Raw genomic sequence first — 18337 nt, 5'->3', positions numbered from 1 at the left:
GGTCAGACTGAACTGCTCCAGTCTCCATGGACCAGTTTAATGAGATAGGTCCTTAACCACCTCTCTTTTTCTTCTTCCATTTACAGATCCGTACAATTGCCATCATCGCTGAAGGCATCCCTGAAGCTCTCACCAGGAAACTGATTAAAAAGGCAGATCAGAAGGGAGTGACCATCATTGGACCTGCTACTGTAAGTTTTTCTGCTTCTACATTTGTAATCCTGTTTCAGGCACGAAACCAAAAGATGCGATTCTTTCAAGGTAGAAAGATTCTGTCTGTCTCTGCCTATTTCTGGGAAGTCATTCCCACAAAATTCCTTGTAGATCACCAGAGTACTTCTTGAGGGACATTCTTCACTTAGTTGCCAAAGTCCTCTTCCTAAAGCCCAAGTCTCACCATGACCACATCACTCTTTACTCAAGAAATTTCAATGGTTTCCTTTCACCTGTAGTATGAAATAGAAACTCTTCTGCTTCATCACCTGATCCCTTGTTTTATTCCCCTCCTGATCCTCTACCATTTATTTGTACTGACTTCTTTCCATCTCCTCACTCCCTCTGGACATTTCCCTGGCTCGCTCTCTCTCTTTCCTTCTTTCTCCCTTCTTCCCTCCCTCCTTCCATAGTTGTTTGTGTGTTTTCTTCTCCATTAGAATATGAACTCCTTGAGGGCAGGGACTGTTGTATTCCCAGAGCTTAGCACAGTGTACACCTTACACAGGTACCTGGTAAACACTCACTAAATGCTTGTTGACTTGACTTAAAAAAAAAAATGTACAGGCAGTTCCTTTCTCTTCTCTCTCCTTTCTTGCCAATCTAGAGGAAGTATTTCTGACCTTTTCAGTGATTGGTCTCTTTACTATAAACAAAGGAGGCCTTGATTTTTGCCCCATGGATTACCAAGATAAAACAAACTGTCTAGAGTCAAGATTTTAAACTGAGGAAAGAACCTTAACATCTCAGAAAGAGAAAGCTTTGATAACATTGGTGTTGGGAGACATAATTAACGTCTGGATGTTAAACTAACCATCTAGGAGGTATGGTATGTCTGCTAATGGATATTGTTTTTACTGAGGGTATATTGTCTTTTATAGTAATGCCATACATGTTCTAGTTAAGTCAAAAAGCACTTTGTATTTGTCCATATTGTCACAGAATTTTTCTCTGTTCTCTATTCTCCTTCTTAAATATTACCTAAGGAACTAGGATTCCATGTAACTTAGAGAGTTCTTGCTATCTAATCCATTCCCTGATTGGAGCAAGATTTGGGATGTTGCAACTGTTAGAATTTCCCAGATGCTCCCTCTGCTCTTTCTTCTGACATTTGTCTCTTCTGCCCTGTAGGTTGGTGGGATTAAGCCTGGGTGCTTTAAAATTGGAAACACTGGTGGAATGCTGGACAACATTCTGGCGTCTAAACTGTACAGGCCTGGCAGCGTGGCCTATGTTTCCCGATCTGGAGGCATGTCTAATGAGCTCAACAATATTATCTCCAGGACCACAGATGGTGTCTATGAGGGTGTGGCCATTGGTGGGGACAGGTAACTGTCAGCAGGACCAGAGAAATGGGATGTCTTGGCATCTAGGAAGTTTTAAATTTAGTGGGGAAGTGAATTGTAGACTGAGGGGCAGGAGACCTGACTGACTTAAATCTCTTTAGACCTCAGTTTAACCCCCTGGAAAATGGTTTCCATACTTACTTTTCCTCACAGGACTGTTGGAAACATAAGATTAGATATTTCAAAAGATTGGTAATTTCATCACTGTGGGTATGCCCAGCACAGTTAAGATCAGCTCTGGACAGTCAACACATAGTCTGCAGCCTGAGCTCACGATGGACATCTGTATGATGTTTATTAAGTGCCAGGCACTATAAACACTTCGCCATTCTTACCTCATTTGAGAAATGATTTGATAAATGGAGAGGTTCTGAATTAAGATCTTTTATACATGATTTCTAGTGGGCTCTCTCAAGAAAGAAATAGCTTAAACTATTATTGAGGGTTTTTTAGTTGTTTTTTGGGGGAAAGGCGGTCGGGGTTACATGACTTGCCCACATTCACACAGCTAGTAAGTGTCTGAGGCCAAATTTGAGCTCAGGTTCCCTTCTGACTCCAGGGCTGGTGTTCTATGTGCTCTGCCACCTTGCTGCTCCTGAAAGTTATTGTTAACACCAGGACTATATTTATTTAAGACTTTAGTATGGTTTATAAATTTATTAGTATCTCTAGTATGGTTTATAAAATTTCATTTCCATTCACTATAAACTTAGTAGCAGCCAACAAAAATAAACATTTCAATGTGTGTACTTTAAAAAAAAAAAACAACTTCCTTCTGACCCCTTTTATCACCTCTTATCTTCAGATATCCAGGCTCAACCTTCATGGACCATGTTTTGCGTTATCAAGACACTCCAGGAGTAAAGATGATTGTGGTACTTGGGGAGGTGAGTTCTTTCATGCTGAGCCTATAACCCCCCCATTTGGGAATTCAAAAATTTCAGCAGAATGAGAGGCAGTAGAAGGTAATGCAGTGACAGCGCCACCTTGAACTCAAGAAGTTGACTTGGATTGGAGTACTCCTTCTGGGTGACTGTGAGCTTCTCAGTGCCTGGGGCAGCTCTTTAAGACTTTGTTTTACAGATGACTTGCCAGTCTGCATTGGTAGGAATTTCCACATAAGGTATCCTTCCTCTGTCCCCTTGGCCCCAGTATTAATGAAGTCACAGATCCAGTTACAAAAATAAGAGAATTCCAGCAACTTTGTGGTTGTGGTTTGTCCTCCATTCTGAAGAGGCCCATGACATCAGGGGATGACATGACTTGTAAGACTTTGATTTGAATGAGGGAGGGCTATGCAAGGTCTCCAGCCTCACTCTCTCCTCCAGCGCCATCCGGGTCCAGTGGCCTGATAACTCTCAGGACGACTGGGGAAGGCCTGGGATGCAGTGAGAAACCTTGCCCATTTAAGCTAGGGTCTTTTCAGGTTCTCACTTTGAGTGAGGCAATGCCCATTCAGTGAATAGGCCTCTTTAAGAGGTGAGTCAAGGGATGGCCCCTTTAATTAAAAAATAATAATCAAACTGGGAGGGGAAGACCCTCAGGATTGCTGGCCAAAAGAGAAACAGTTTCTGTTTACATTAACTCTGAGCCAGGAGAGCCTATTATTGTCCAATCCATGAGATTCAGAGTGAATTGGGTTTAAGTCTTGGTCTTTGAGAAAGAAACCTAGCCAGTAAATCACAAGTTAACTAGGTAGCTTTTGGCCATCAAAATTTACCTTCCTTTGGGCAGAACACCCTCAGGTGAGAGGAGAGGAGAGGTTGAGCTGAGTTGTCCAACTGGAACTGGCCAGCTGAGTCCCCATTCAGCTCAGACTACTCACAGGTTGAGGTTTGTCCCTCAGGCCATGACATCAGGAAGATGATGACATGGCTTGCAATTGACTTTTCTCCAGCATCATTATAGGGAAAAAGAAGGACAATCCCACTTAGCTGTGGCCTGTTGACACAATTCTGACTGGCCAGGGTCTCTTCCTAGTGGGGAGTGGCTTTAGAACCATTTATTCTAGTGTTGGAATGCTTCCAGGTAGTGCACCTAAATCATCCTTTTTAAAATTTTTTTGTCAATGAACAAAAATCCATTTTTCTCTCCCTTAAAAAAAAAAAAAGCGGGGGCAGAGGTAGGGCCAGGGATGACAGTTGGGACAAGTATGCAGTCAAGCAAAACAGATTCCTGCACTAGTCTGAATCATCTCTTCTATTCAAGTTGAGAGCAAGGCATCTTCCCTCTTATTTTGAAACATCTCTTTGTGCCTTCTTTAGCCGACTTATCCCCGTAACTTTCAGCAGATATTCTGTTGTGTCTAATCTGTATCCTCTGTCATGAAATTTAAGATCCTTTCTTATCTTTCGCAGTAGAGAAAGAACACCATTAGAGCCGTAGTGAGGCTTAAATGTGTGTTGCCCACCTGATGTTCAGATCCATTTGCTATGGAGGGAAGATGGGGGGAATTGGGATGGCTTGTGGGAGAGTGGTCCCCTTGGAACCAAATTACCCCCTGCTTCTGAAATGACAGGTGTGATTGGTTTTTTTTTTAGCTCACAGACATTCATGTCCCACTTCTTTCTGTCCTCTCTGTAGATAGGAGGCACCGAGGAGTACAAGATCTGCCAGAGCGTCAAGGAAGGTCGGATCACCAAGCCTGTTGTCTGCTGGTGTATTGGTACCTGTGCCACCATGTTTTCTTCTGAGGTATGTGTTAGCGCATTTTTCTCCTCCTCTGGCTCCTTCCATCTCCATTTAGCTCCTACCCTATCCTTAGAAGCCGTCAGCAAGAGTTTATTAAGCACTTGCTGTTTGACAGACACCATTGTAGGCACTAGGCATACAAATGACGAATAAAAGGAAATGATCTCTGACCTCGAAGAGCTTATACTCTGCCAGGAGAGACAGGTGCATATAGAAGTATACGCGGAATGAATACAATATCAGATACAATGTATTTAGCTCAGGCAGATGGCCGATGGGGCAGGAGAGTAGTCAGGAAAAGCATTCCTGAAGGAAGTGAGAGCTTGTGTGAAAGGGGAGTGCATTCAAGGCAAAGGGCAGCTAGGTGGCTCAGTGGAATCAGGAAGACTCATCTTCCTGAGTTCGGATTCAGCCTTGTCAGCTGTGTGAGCCTTGGCAAGTCATCTAACTCTGTTTGCCTCAGTTTCCTCACTTATAAGATGGGCTGGAGAAGGTAATGGCAAACCACTCCAGTATCTTGCCAAGAAAACCCTAAATGGGGTCATGGAGAGTTGGACATGACTAAAAAATTACTGAGCAACATTTGAGGCATGGGAAAAGGCCAGGGCAAAGGCCTGGAGGTGGAAAATGGAGGGCTATATATTAGGGTAGTTTGTCCAGACTGAAGAGTGGGGGACAAAAGTATAATGAGGCTGGAAAGAGGTTAGGGTCAAGTTGTTTAGGTCTTCAAAAGCCTAAAAAGAGAAATTTGTTTTTGAACCTAGAAGCAATAGGAAGCCATTGGTGTGTATTGAGTTGGGGAAGGACATGATCATATCTGCCCTTAAGGAAAATAGCTTTGGAAGCTGTGTGGAGAATGGATTGGAGTGAGGAGAGACTTGACGCAAGAATTAATAATAATCCATAGCAACAGGATAGATGACCATAGGCTTGAATTAGGATGGCAGCCTTATAAGTAGAGAGCAGAGATTGGATAAAAAGATTTTGTGGAGACGGAAATGGCAAGATTTGGTGATCAGTTGGATATGTGGAGGTGAAAGAGGGAGAAAAGTGAGAAGTCTGAAGGTATGAACCTGAGAGAGTGGAAGAATAATGGTACCCTTAACAGAAATTGGGAAGGTTTTGGGAGAAAGACAGTGAGTTGGAGACATTTCTAGATCGTCCATTTTGAAATGTCCAATTAAGTAGTTGAAAATATCGGACTGGAGGTCAGGAAAGAGATGAGGGCTGCCTATGTACATCTGTAAGTCCTGTGCATGGAGATGATAATTAAACCCATGGGAGATGATGACATCACCAAGAGAGAAAAAAGGACCCAGGACAGAGCCTTGGGGGAGATCCACAGTTAGGATGAAGATGAGATGAGAACGATGTTAATCAATAAGCTCCTCATTATGCGTTCCTGCCACTGTTGTTGGCATTTTAATGATAGAAATGTTCTAGGCCAGCCAGGCTAACAGCCTTTCTGTTTCAAGGTCTCTGCTTCTGAAACCTTTTATGACCAGCTTACTCAGAAGTCATTTGGATCTGTGCACAATGACTCCCTCCTATTGCTCAGATTCACAGAGGAGATTAGTGTACCAGGAGGCCCATTTATTCATTAATAGGAAAGAATGATGACACCAGGCTGAATTTAAATCTTCAAGACATCTGGACAATATATAGAGCTATGTATGAAAAAGAATTGAGATCAAAGGGTTGTTTAGAGAACGTGGAAGAATCCCAGCTCTGAGAAATGGATGTTCTAAGAGATGATCTCCTCCAGCTATGATAATCTAATAAGTAAATGATCTCTGCCACAGGAAATGCATCCTCTCCTGTTGTTTGTAGGCAGCTAACCAGGCCTCTTCCAAGCTTAGTCTTTTTTCAGTTCTCAGAAAACTGTCCCTGCTTCCTAAACCAATTTTCTTACAATGAAAAAAATTATAAATTATAATGGAAAATGATAGTGATTAAATCTCTCGTTTCTAAGAACTAAATTTCCAGAGTCCTTGATTCTGATTGCTTGAGGGCAGGGAGAGGCTGCAGAGCCCTGCCTTGTCATTGCTCATGAACCTCTCTCTTCTTTGAATGCCTGTTTGCACTTGAGGTCTGCAACAGACCGTAGCACCATGCACTTTGAATTTGGTCCCTGTTTGCAGTTCTCTTATATACCACCAACTGTTATTCCCCAGGTCCCCACTTAGAGATGACTCCTTTGATTATTACCTCCTGGAGACTTTCCCGGAAGTCATCCTTCTGTGACCTTTTGAAAATTTTAATTTATGTAAAACTATTCAGTTTGAGCAAGCTATTTGATATCATTGTGAAGTTTGGGGTTATGTAAGCAAAAAGGTTGAGAGTTTCTAGGGTTGATGAAAGACTCTTAGAGTAAGATAAGATAAGCTTAGGGGAAGAGAGAGATGGTGAGTCTGTTGCCTGTAGTCCTGAAAGGGGAGGAAGGTACGCTTCTATTTTTAATAAGAGGAATCTTAAGAATAGCTCTTGAATGGGCCCATATGTTCTTCATGCCAGACGAGCAATGTAGCTAAGATAAAACTCATTCTTTTCACACTGGATTTCTTGATCTCTAAGACTTTCAAGCCTTGGGGTTGGTAAGCTGTTATCTATTAGCTTTTCTTTTAAAATACTTTCATAATACTTTCATAACTATTTCAGTATAATTAATTTTATTTGTAGTCTTAGGTTATTTTCTTTTTTAAAATTAAATTTTTTTTAATTAGCCAAAATTTTCCTTCTCTCCCTTCTATTTGCCCTCCTCCCACATGGAAAAAGAAGGAGAAACAAAGCCTCTATAACAAATATGTATTTTATATTATTCATTTTAAAATGTTATTCTGAGGAGTCCATAAGTCTGCCAAGAAATTCAGTACCCTTGCCTAAGCTTATAACTATAATTAATGGGTGCACCCTCAGGCCACTGCTTTCCTCTTCCCCAGTCCTGAAAAGGTACATAAAACACACGTTGTCTATGAAGCACTTTAACCTGCTGCCACCTCAAAAAAAGATCCTTGGGATTAACCCCAGTGAAGGGTGATTGATGTCTGATTTGCAACATCTGTTTTATAATAGTATTATGAATCTACTCAAAACAAGAAGGGATGGTGAAGTGGTTCAGGATAGAGTTAATGGTCAATCCATCCATCGAGGTAGTTCTTGCTCACTTGACAAATCTCTGTGCCTTTTATATTAACTCCAGATGTGTCTGTCTAGCTCTGTGATGGCAAGGGTGGTGATATCAGGGAATGCCCAGCTTTAACGTGGGGGAACATAGCTCCTAGACTTGAATTTTTTTCCGTGTAGGAGGCTTAGTGCACAGTCTGGTGATGAGCCCTTCTCAGAATAACATTTTTAAATGCATAAAATAAGAAACAGGGTTATAAGGAAAACCAATTCTATTGAAATACAGTTATCAAAGTACTTTTAAAAAGCAACTCCCTACTCCCCCATTCTCGATCATAAGCTACTTGAGGAAAAGGACTATTTCACCCTGTCTTATTTCGTGTTTGGGTCACCAATGCCTAGCCAGTTTCCTTTGCTCATAATAGGCACACAATACTTCATGAAAACTGAAATCCTGAATGAAGCTTACAGGTGCACATAAAAAAGAAAACAATGATTCTTTCAGAGTAAGGGGACAACTGAGTCTTAAGTAAATGTAGAACAAGTGGAATAGATAAGTCCCAAGGGGGTATGTAATTGAGGAATGACCAGAGTGCAGTGAGACTGATTTGGATGGGGCCTCTGGGAGATGTTAAGAGCTGAATTTTAGAGAAGGAATGAGATCATTTTCTGATGGACTCTCCATTGCGTTAGAACTGCTGTTACATTATGATAGAATTGAATCTCTTTGAGGATAAGGCACTGTTCACTTTTGCATTTGTGCCTCCAGTATACAGCACAGTGCCCAGCACATAGTTGTCACTTAATCAGCGTTTGTTGATTACTTAATTCAGAAGTGTCATGCACATACAGCTTGCCAGATTAAAATGTAATTGGGAAATAATTTAACAAAATGAATAAAAATAAGATAAAACCTAGATAATATTCATTTTCTATGTCATTATGTAACCTCTGAGGTCCTTATGTACAGTTTACTGTCTTGGATTTTGATACCCTGATTTAATTGATAACGAGGTCTTCCTGCAGCCAGCCTGATTTCTTTCCCTACTCCTTCTGGTTAGGGTGAAAAGACAAATAAAAGAGAGTCTTAGCCACATAACAGGTAGCAAACATGCAACCCTGAGAGACAGTACAGGCCTTAAGTACCAACAGGTTCGCCCAGGGATTTCTTTTATTAGACTCTTCTTCCCAGAAGACAGTTATTAGCACATCTGTCCAAAGAATATCTCTTGATGCCATTGTCCATAGTGACGTCAGACTCGGGTCTATCCAGACTTCTCGGCTGCAGAGGCTAGTGATCTGATCCAAGCTCACATTTCTTTTTGCTCCTATGATTTTTTTTCTCCCTTTGTTGGTTTGGGGGCGGGGAGTGGGTAGAGGTTGGAGGGGGTTAATGAAGGAACATAAGACTGCTCTTCTGTCACTTCCCAGGTGCAATTTGGTCATGCAGGTGCCTGTGCCAACCAGGCCTCAGAAACAGCTGTGGCGAAGAACCAGGCTTTGAAGGAGGCAGGAGTCTTCGTGCCCTGGAGCTTTGATGAGCTAGGCGAAATCATTCAGTAAGCTCATTCTGTGTCTGGCTGTGTATTGTGGGGGGGTGAGAGGTGGCACAGACTTTTGAGCTATAGAAACCCCCTTAGTCAGCCTGCAAACACCTAGAGTCCTGATTTTATTAGTAATGGTGGCAGGGATAATAATCCATTGTGCCTATTTAACTTAACCATGTCATTTGAGGGGTTTGGAGCTGTAACATTTTTTAATTTTTAAAAAATTATTGTTATTTTCTCTCCCTTCTTCCATTCCTCCCCCCAATTAAGAAGGCAATACTTACAATATCCATTTACATGTGAAGTCATGCAAAACATATTTCAGTATTAGCCATGTTTGGGGGAAAGGCTAGTTTGGGAAGCAAGAAAAATAAAGGAAAAAATCTTCAGACAGCACTCAGAGTCCATCAGTTCTCTCTCTGGAGCTAGATAGCATTTTTCATCCTGAGCCCTTTGGAATTGTTGTGGATCATTGTATCGATCCTAGTAGCTAAGTCTTTCTCAGTTAATCATCATTACAATGTTGCTGTAACAACTGTCGCAGTAATAGGTTGCTGTGTGTGTTGCTCTCCTGGTTTTGCTTGCTTCACTAAGTCTTCCCAAGTTTTTCTGAAACTGTCTTTGGGGCTCTTAAAAAAGCTGAAGCAGCAAGATTTCTCTTCCTGTTTATTTTGATCTGGTTGATATTAAGATGACTCTCGTTTCCTGACTATATATCAGATGAGGACTCTGGCTTAAGGGGAAGATGGGTCTAGAAGTATACTCAAGCCTATCTTTTGTAGATCACTTACAAATAAGTAAGAACTGACTTCAGTTCCCAGTGCTATTCCTTTTTTCCATATCTTAAACCAGTTTGTTTTTCTTCCTCTTATGACTTCCTTTAAAATCACTGAGGCTTAGGTCCAGGAAAGAACTAACTAGAGACAAAAGTTTGGTTTTTGTTTTCAATTGTTTACATTTGGGGGGCTTTCTACTTGTTTCCATTTAGATTTTTCAGGGCTGTAATGATTGATGGGAATAGACTGGGGTGGAAAAGAGGACCATTACTTAATGGCATGTCATTTCTGCTTATTAACTTTCCCTTCCCCTTTCCTACTCCTCAGGAATGTGTATGAAGATCTTGTTGCCAAAGGAGTCATTGTACCTGCTCAGGAGGTCCCTCCCCCGACTGTGCCAATGGATTACTCCTGGGCCCGGGTAGGTGATTGGCTGTACCCGTGGTATCACCAGAAACCCAAAGATTTGGTAAAGATCAAGAGGTATTAGTCTGAATCCACCTGGAAATGACTACAGGTTGCTTTCTCGCCCTTTGTTTGGACACAGGGTATTTCTTCAGGGTTTGTAGTATGACCCACAGGGTCATACTACTAATGTCTCACTACAAAGTCTCTTGGGGAAGTGTATCTAGGCATATCACCAATGGATGATGGGTGTTTTGACTACTGATTTGTGGTCACTCTTCCCTTGTGATAGGGTCTGGAGTCTGAAGGTGACATGTTGAAAATTCATTGGATAGAATAAATTCTAGGGATGCTTTAGCCTAAATTACGTGTGTAACTGCATCTTTGTGTGGTGGCCCAAAAGGTTCTAGTTCAGAATGTGCATGGGGTCGGCAGAGCATCAAGGTAACCCATTGTAAGCCATTTGGATTTTGGTATTGTGGGAACAGGATGACATCAAGGAGTAGCTTTTTCAAACTTTGGAATTTTCTCAGATGACACAAATTTATTTCAGTCTAGCTGTTTGAAAAGTATAAAGGAATGAAGGTAAAGACTATATGAGGAAAGAGAACCTTCCCCGAACAGGGAAGGCATGTCAGATATGATCCCATTGCCTCCCCACCCTAAAGGAAAGTAAATAGTTCAGATTACTCTGGAGGTCTCCAGGTCTATGCCTTTGGGCATGGTGATTGTTTCATTGTGGGAGAGGAAGGGGTGCACATTGAGGATTCCTCAGCCTACACTGAGTACCATTATCCTCTGCTTAACTGTTTTTCTCTCTGCTGTAATCTAGGAACTAGGCTTAATCCGGAAACCAGCTTCCTTCATGACCAGCATCTGTGATGAACGAGGACAGGAGCTCATCTACGCAGGCATGCCCATCACTGAGGTCTTCAAAGAGGAGATGGGCATTGGAGGGGTCCTGGGACTGCTGTGGTTCCAGAGAAGGTGAGGGGCCACCAGGAAAGGAACTGAAATGTTGATTATTTAGCCTGGAAGAAAAGTAGGGCAGGAAAATGAATAGAACTCAGAAATGAGCTTTGTGCCTTATACAGAATGTTCACTGGGTGACTGGAGAGAAACAAACACAAGTGTTCTTTGCACTGAGAATCAAGAGGCGAGTCTAGCAGTAAGACCCTACAACAGGAAGAATGGCAAACTAACTGGAGGGAGAAAAAAGTCTAAAAGGAAGTCCCCGGAGGGGCACTAACTCAATTTAACAAACATTCATTAAGTGCCTCCTATATGCCAGGAATCTCTCAGTAACTTCAGTTCAGTCCTTCAAAAGCTCCATGATCTCATCAGTACTTCCTCTCCTGGAAGGCACCATCCTCAACACCTTGCCTGCTTGGTAGGATCCGCCATTTACATTCTGCCAGCACAATCTCCACTAATATCCTAAAGCTAGAACTAAGGACCTTGAGTTCTCAAAGACTTTGCCGAAGGGAAGGGGGTATGTCTGAATCTGGGGATTGGGGGTGGGCATCGTCCTTCCTAGAGGCAGTAGAAAGCACTTTTGATAGCTCATTGTTTGGTTTTTTATGATCCTATAATCAGTGAATTGTCAAAGAGTATAGGAATAGGCTAATAGACACACTGTGTGTATGTTGTATATTGATAAGCCTGTGTCATCAGCATGAATGTTAGAGCAGTCTTTTATTTTCTCCTGCAACTCACAAGACCAGCTGAACCCTTTCCTGGGACTTGACAGCTGAGCCAGGGCCCATTGAATATGTGACCTGGAGATAATTGGAGCAAAGTGGCATGAGTTACCATTCACTGCCTCCCTGAAAGAATTCTCAGGATTATACCACAACAGCTTTTATGGGGTCCTTTCGACACCCTGTTTTGGTCGTTGGATTTTTCCTTTCTCACTGGCATGGGAATGGGTATGTCCTATAGAAGAGTCACACTGAAAAGTAAGGGAAAGGGATTTCTATTCAGTTATTTCAGATGTGTCCAATGTAACCCCATGGACCATAGCGCATAGTACTATTTGTAGGGTTTTCTTGACAAAGATACTGGAGTGGTTTGCCATATTCTTCTCCAGCTCATTTTACAGGTGAGGCGCTGAGACAAACAGAATTCAGTGACTTGGCCAGAGTTGGTCACACAGCTAGTAAGTGTCTGGTGTCCGAGATTTTGATTTGAACTCAGGTCATCCTGACTCCAGGTCCAGTGTTCTATCCACTGTACCACCTAGCTGCCTGTTTGGGGAAAAGAATGCTGCCTTCCTTTTCATCAGTACATAGAAAATAACCCTGAGTATATTTATGACAAATGATAGTATAATTACAATTGCTACATGACCAAAAGATTCCCAACCTCTAAGTAACGGCCATCTCTTTTAAACAAACCAATTAGAACAAATTCTAATACTATAAAAGAATGAGGAATTGACTTGGGATTTTGTTTCAATACTGGACCTGGATTAGAATGCTTAGACCCTCCTTAAATTTTAATAACTGTTGTTGGGCAGTAAAGGAAAGCCAGGGAATTGCATGATGTGTTGTTTCTCTTTAATGAGTCAATGAGACACAGAATGCCGTGGTGGCTCAAGGTCCTGGGTTCAGTTCCTGGCTCTAAAACATACTAACTGTGTGATCATGGTATAATCACTCCTCAGCGGTCTCTGATTATAAATTTACAAGACAAGTTACAAATGACAGGATACGCTGATAGAGCTAATTTCCAACACTAATGAAATCATCATTCTGGACAAACTAGAAAATCCATTTTTCTTTTCCTTCTGTTCCTAATTTTTTTTAATTACCTTTTAAATAATTTATTTTTAAATAAATTTTATGAATCCCTTTTGTTTTTATATCACTTCCCATTTTCTGACTTATGCCTCCCCAATTCTCTTGAAAAAGTATCATGTTATATGCAATGTTCCATACCCATGGTCCCTTATCTCCACAAAGAAGGTGAGAGTTGTTTGCTAACATTTCTTCTTTGGGAACTAAATTCAGTTAGTTTTGGTTGTTGACCTTTCCTTTTTACATTGCTATATGCTCATTGTATGTTTGTTTATATCTTTTGACCGCTTACCCGCAGTGTTTTCAATGCTCCTTAGGTTACCTAAATATTCTTGCCAGTTCATTGAGATGTGTCTGATGGTGACAGCTGATCATGGACCTGCTGTCTCAGGGGCTCACAATACCATTATCTGTGCCCGAGCTGGGAAAGACCTAGTCTCTAGCCTTACATCAGGATTGCTCACAATTGTAAGTATCATCATCTGATGAAGTCATGAAATGTTCAGCAGAGACAAGGCCTTGCCATATCTTGTGCTAATTAGGGAGTTGACAGAGGTAAGGAAAATCTGGTCCCTGCTATAAGGGAACTTTCTTTGATCCCGGATATAAGACATATGCACAGATTTTAAAAATTAGAATGTAAATGTGTACAGAAACTAATAAAGTGCTATGAGGTCAGAGGAAGCAAAGAGTCCTTCTTGTTGGAGGATCAGTACAATTCAGGTAAGAGAGCATTTAAGTTTTTCCTTAAAGAATGGAGAGGATGTCAGTAGTCTCAAGGTTTGAAGTGAGGGAGTCTATGAATGGCAGCATCTGGCCTGCTTATGTTGGCTCTCCCTATGTATGGAACCCTTTGCTAGATGTAATAGAGAGCATCTCTACCTTCCAGGTTGTCCCCCTGTCCCCTGTCCTTGTGCTACTCTAAAAAGTGCCAGGGGGAGGCGGGGCACCAAGGGCAACTGGGTGGTGAAGTGGAGAGAGCACTGGCCCTGGAGTCAGGAGAACTTGAGTTTAAATCCAGCCTCACACACTTATTAGCTGTGTGACTCTGAGCAAGTCACCTAACCCTGATTGCCTCCAAAAAAATAAAAAGTGACGGGATGGGGGAAACCAGAAGGAACTCTTAGCATTGAAGGTGACATAAGGGTTTATCTCATGCAGGGAGACCGCTTTGGGGGTGCTTTAGATGCAGCAGCCAAGATGTTCAGCAAAGCCTTTGACAGTGGCATCATCCCCATGGAGTTTGTGAACAAGATGAAGAAGGAAGGAAAACTGATCATGGGGATTGGTCACAGAGTCAAATCAGTAAGTGGAATCAGTCTGGGTAGAGAAATCCATCTTACAATGGGGGGAGGGGATGCAGTTGGACCAGAAGACTTCTGAGGTTCCTTCCAGCTCTGCTGCTGTGATCCTATAACACAGGTGCTACCCATCCTCAAAAGCTCTCTTCTGAGTTAGCCTCATGGTATCTTGTGTCAACTTTCAGATAAACAACCCAGATATGAGGGTTCAGATCCTTAAAGATTACGTCAAACAACACTTCCCTGCTACTCCCCTTCTGGATTACGCCCTCGAAGTAGAGAAGATCACCACTTCCAAGGTAAAAATACTGTTAGGGTCAGTTTCGACTTGGGCCAATTACTTCTGAGGGTAAATTTGAGAAGGTATGGCACTGAAATCAGACACCTTGTACTGTGGATCACTCACTGCTGTCCTCTTGACCAAGTGGGTTGTTGTTGCTTTGTGAAGTGATAGCTGGAGAAGATGATGTGTTCCTCCCTTTGCTGCAAGGGCTGGACTATTTGGCTGTAGAATATTATATTATTTCATAGAATATTATATATTCTGTTAGATGTGGTTGAAGTGTTGTGTTTTGTTTTTATTTTTTCACCTAGGTAAGGGGAGGAAGAGGAATATATTTGGAAATGAATGTGATATAAAAACAAAAGGCAGCAATAACAATATTTAAAGAGGTGGTCCGTCCTTACTGTAACATGCTGCTTTTATTAGGGAACTAGCATTACCAACTCTCAACTGTATTTTAAAACAGTAATTACACACAATTGTTGGGGCACTAAAAAAAGGATTGGCTAGATGGTGTAATAATAGCTACCATTTACATAGTTCTTTTAGGTTTGCAAAGCACTTTGGTAAACATCTCATTTGGTCCTCACAATAATCATGGGAGGCAGGGTCATTATTTACAGATGAGGAAACAGACTCAGAGAAGGTAAATGACTTTCCCAGGGTCACAGAGCCAGTTAGTGTTTAAGGTAGGGTTGGAACTTAGGTCTTGCTGACTTTACTCTAGATCCAGCGCTATACACTGCACCTAGAGTAAGAACTCAAATAGTGTGTAAGTAACCCTACACACAATTAGCAATTAAACTCTGGGCAACATGGTGAAGAGGAAAGACTGTTTTACTACTTACTACCTTTCCTTGTCTGTAAATTGAAGGGGTGGAACTAGATCTCCAAGGGTCCTGCTAGGCCTCCATCTGGGATTCTAGAAATGGGATTCAATTAGAAACTGGATTTGGATCCACATACTGCAATAAACTCCTAACTTGATGAATGGTCTAAGCATGAAAAAAATAGGTTTATTTCTGCTGTAAAGAACAGAAATAATTTTTTTATTAGTAAGAATGGAACATCATCATCAGAGACATCACCAGGTTTAAAATTCAATGACAAATCTTCTTAGATTAGGACTAAATAGGAGTAAAGGAAAATGAAAACAAATAAAAAATCCCGCTGGATAGCTGAAGCAGTAACAAGAGGGCTTTTTGTTTGTTTTTCACATTCTCAGAAGCCAAATCTTATCCTGAATGTAGATGGTTTTATTGGAGCTGCGTTTGTGGATATGCTCAGGAATTGTGGTTCTTTTACTAGGTGAGTCAAGCAGACATCTTCTGTCTGTTGTCCTGTTTCTTGTTGGGGAAAGGAGACCTAGGGTGTTTTTTATGGGGACGAGAGGCTTTCAGAACCCAGAGTGGTTGCCTCTGAGATTTCATGATAAAATAAAGTGATCATTCCCCTTTTAGTATTTCAGCTTGGGCCAGACAGAGACAGTGCTGCTTAGGTTGGGGACCTGTTGAGATAAGCTTTTTTTTTTTTTAATCGAATTTGGTTTTGTGTGCGTTTGTGTTACAGGGAGGAAGCTGATGAATATATTGATATTGGAGCCCTCAACGGTATTTTTGTGCTAGGAAGAAGTATGGGTTTCATTGGTGAGTTTTTGCTTTTTGGTTTCCTGTAGGGTTTCTCTCATTTTGTCAACCCCTACCATATTACTATAGACTGGGAGTCTTTCTGTATCAGAAAAGTTGTCATAATATAAGTCATTCTTGACACTTCTCCATATATAACAGAAACACAGGCAGCCTTGGTGTCAGAAAGTTTAATTCTTGCTTGTGATGTATGCTGACTAGCTGTGTGACCAAGGGCAAGTCACCTGGCCTGTAAGTCACGTACCCACTCTTTGTGACCCCATTTTTGGGTTTTTCTTGGCAAATATTCTAGAATGGTGTACCATTTTCTTCTCCAACTCCTTTGATAGGTGAAGAACTGGTGTAGGTAGGGTTAAGTGACTTGCCTAGGGTCACACAGCTAGGAAGTGTCTGAGACCAGATTTGACTCAGGTCTTCTGAGTCCTGGCTCAGTGCTCTATCCACTGCACCACTTAGCTGCCCCGAGACAACTCTTTTAAGACTTATCAAAACGTTGACTGGTCTGCTTAATTGGAGGGAGTTTCCACAATCAGAGTTTTACATACTGATGAAATTACACATCTGGTTCAAAAAATACTTTAGAATATAGTGGAAAGAGGATCTCCTTAGCATTTAATAAACTTAGGGTTGCTGCTGTGTCATTTTGATTAAGTCCCTTATTACCTCTTTTTTAAAATACAAGAGAATCAGATTAGATTTCTCTTGGGTCGTTCAGCTCTGATGGTCTAGAAAAGGACCTAGAGTCCAATATCATTGTCCCTAGCTTATGTTAAGTCCAATTAAATTAATCAACAGTCTTATCACTCGGGTAGGCTGTCTGAACTAGCTACTACGGGGATTTCCTATTGAACAGAACTGAATTTCCTTCCCTCTCTTCATTTTTATATCTGACATCTTTCCTTTCCTCCATCCTCAGTTGAACTGTTATTTTTTATTTGAAAGAAGACATGCTTTTGCTCCATTTTTAGGGCATTATCTAGACCAGAAGAGGCTGAAGCAAGGTCTATACCGGCATCCATGGGATGATATTTCGTATGTTCTCCCAGAACACATGACCATGTAAATGACAAGGAGCCTCATTCCGAGAAGGGAGAAAGAAAACCTCTCCCTAAGATCCAGTGCATATGCCTAGCACTAGAGACTGCTACCAGGTGGGCTGGAGCTTCAAGGAGCCATTGGTGTACAGAAATTAGAGACCAACATGTGTCTATCTATAAGCTAACCCAGTTAAATTCACAGAGAAGCTTAATATTTTTTTTATGAGCATAGAAATGGAAGCAAATAAAGCCAATACTTGTGATGTTTCATATGCTACCTGCTGTATTTATTACATGGAAGCAACTAAGCACTGTCTGTATACATTTTGTTTCTTCATTGTAGTGTGTGAGTTTATGTGTGGTTGTGTTGGCTTATTTTTATTTTTTTCCATTAAAAAAATAACTTGGCTTTCTCCTTTCCTTGGAGGAGGGGAAGGAATTCTGCTTAAAAACTGGACAGTTAGATTGACATGAAAAGAACTTCGAATATCCTGTTTTTCCACACATGCCTTGTCCCCTTCCTCCTGGAACATGAAGAACGTTTGTTTGTGTTCGTCTCTGATTTGGGGGACCTTTTATTATTAGTATTATTTTTGATATGCTGTATGTAAAAGGTTTTACTGATATGTCTTGTCTGTGTTCAGTACTGCATTTCCAAGTCTGCTCGTGCGTATTGCAGGGACAGAGGAACATGACCACCTCATCCAGTGTCATGCCAAAACACATGATGTGGTAGTTTAAAATGTAAAGTCACGTATAAAAACTGTGAAATGACCAGTATCTTACATACTTTGTATTTATGCAGCGATGATTGAATTATTATTGTTGTATGGGTTGTTAACTTGTAGCTGCACAATCTGTGTATGTAAAATGCAAAAGATTCTGGATAACTGAATATCCTCTCAGTCCCTTCTCTGTATTATCATAGTCCAATTTAAATAAACAATATAGTAACAACAAAAATTGAATGTATGTATAGGCTTTGGTTTATTTCAGGGGGGAAGGGGTGCAGAAGTGTATATGCATATATATACATACACACATACATCATCAGAAGATGATAAATATCCATTGATAACTCATGCCATGGAGGTGACTTAAGTTTACAAAAAGGCTGTGTATGCCAGCAAACCACAGGCTCTGGCAGGTCCTATAAAGGGTCATAGTCTGA

The 18337-nt window shown here is 41.2% G+C and overlaps 1 protein-coding gene and 1 long non-coding RNA gene across 4 annotated transcripts in view; one reads left to right on the top strand and one right to left on the bottom strand.

Moving 5' to 3' along the window:
* ACLY (ATP citrate lyase) overlaps window positions 1-18129 on the top strand; it is a 43701-nt gene extending 25572 nt beyond the window's left edge. For all 3 annotated transcript variants that reach the window (XM_072646463.1, XM_072646461.1, XM_072646462.1), the window contains 13 exons: window positions 87-191; window positions 1345-1541; window positions 2365-2446; window positions 4143-4253; window positions 8805-8932; window positions 10024-10117; window positions 10934-11088; window positions 13217-13367; window positions 14061-14204; window positions 14386-14499; window positions 15709-15791; window positions 16053-16129; window positions 17098-18129. In XM_072646463.1, coding sequence (XP_072502564.1) covers window positions 87-191; window positions 1345-1541; window positions 2365-2446; window positions 4143-4253; window positions 8805-8932; window positions 10024-10117; window positions 10934-11088; window positions 13217-13367; window positions 14061-14204; window positions 14386-14499; window positions 15709-15791; window positions 16053-16129; window positions 17098-17192 — 1536 coding nt within the window. In that variant the 3' untranslated portion in view covers window positions 17193-18129. The remainder of the gene's footprint in view (window positions 1-86; window positions 192-1344; window positions 1542-2364; window positions 2447-4142; window positions 4254-8804; window positions 8933-10023; window positions 10118-10933; window positions 11089-13216; window positions 13368-14060; window positions 14205-14385; window positions 14500-15708; window positions 15792-16052; window positions 16130-17097) is intronic.
* On the bottom strand, window positions 10626-13283 carry LOC140528552 (uncharacterized). The gene is made up of 2 exons (XR_011975210.1): window positions 13192-13283; window positions 10626-11132 (listed from the first exon to the last, which is right to left on the bottom strand). It is a non-coding gene; the product is annotated as an uncharacterized lncRNA (long non-coding RNA).
* Window positions 18130-18337: the final 208 nt, after the last annotated feature.

The sequence above is a fragment of the Notamacropus eugenii genome, chromosome 2 (assembly GCF_028372415.1).
Source record: "Notamacropus eugenii isolate mMacEug1 chromosome 2, mMacEug1.pri_v2, whole genome shotgun sequence".
NCBI lineage: Eukaryota > Metazoa > Chordata > Mammalia > Diprotodontia > Macropodidae > Notamacropus > Notamacropus eugenii.
Note: the sequence above shows the minus strand (reverse complement) of the source record. Positions and strands in the feature narration are given on the sequence as shown.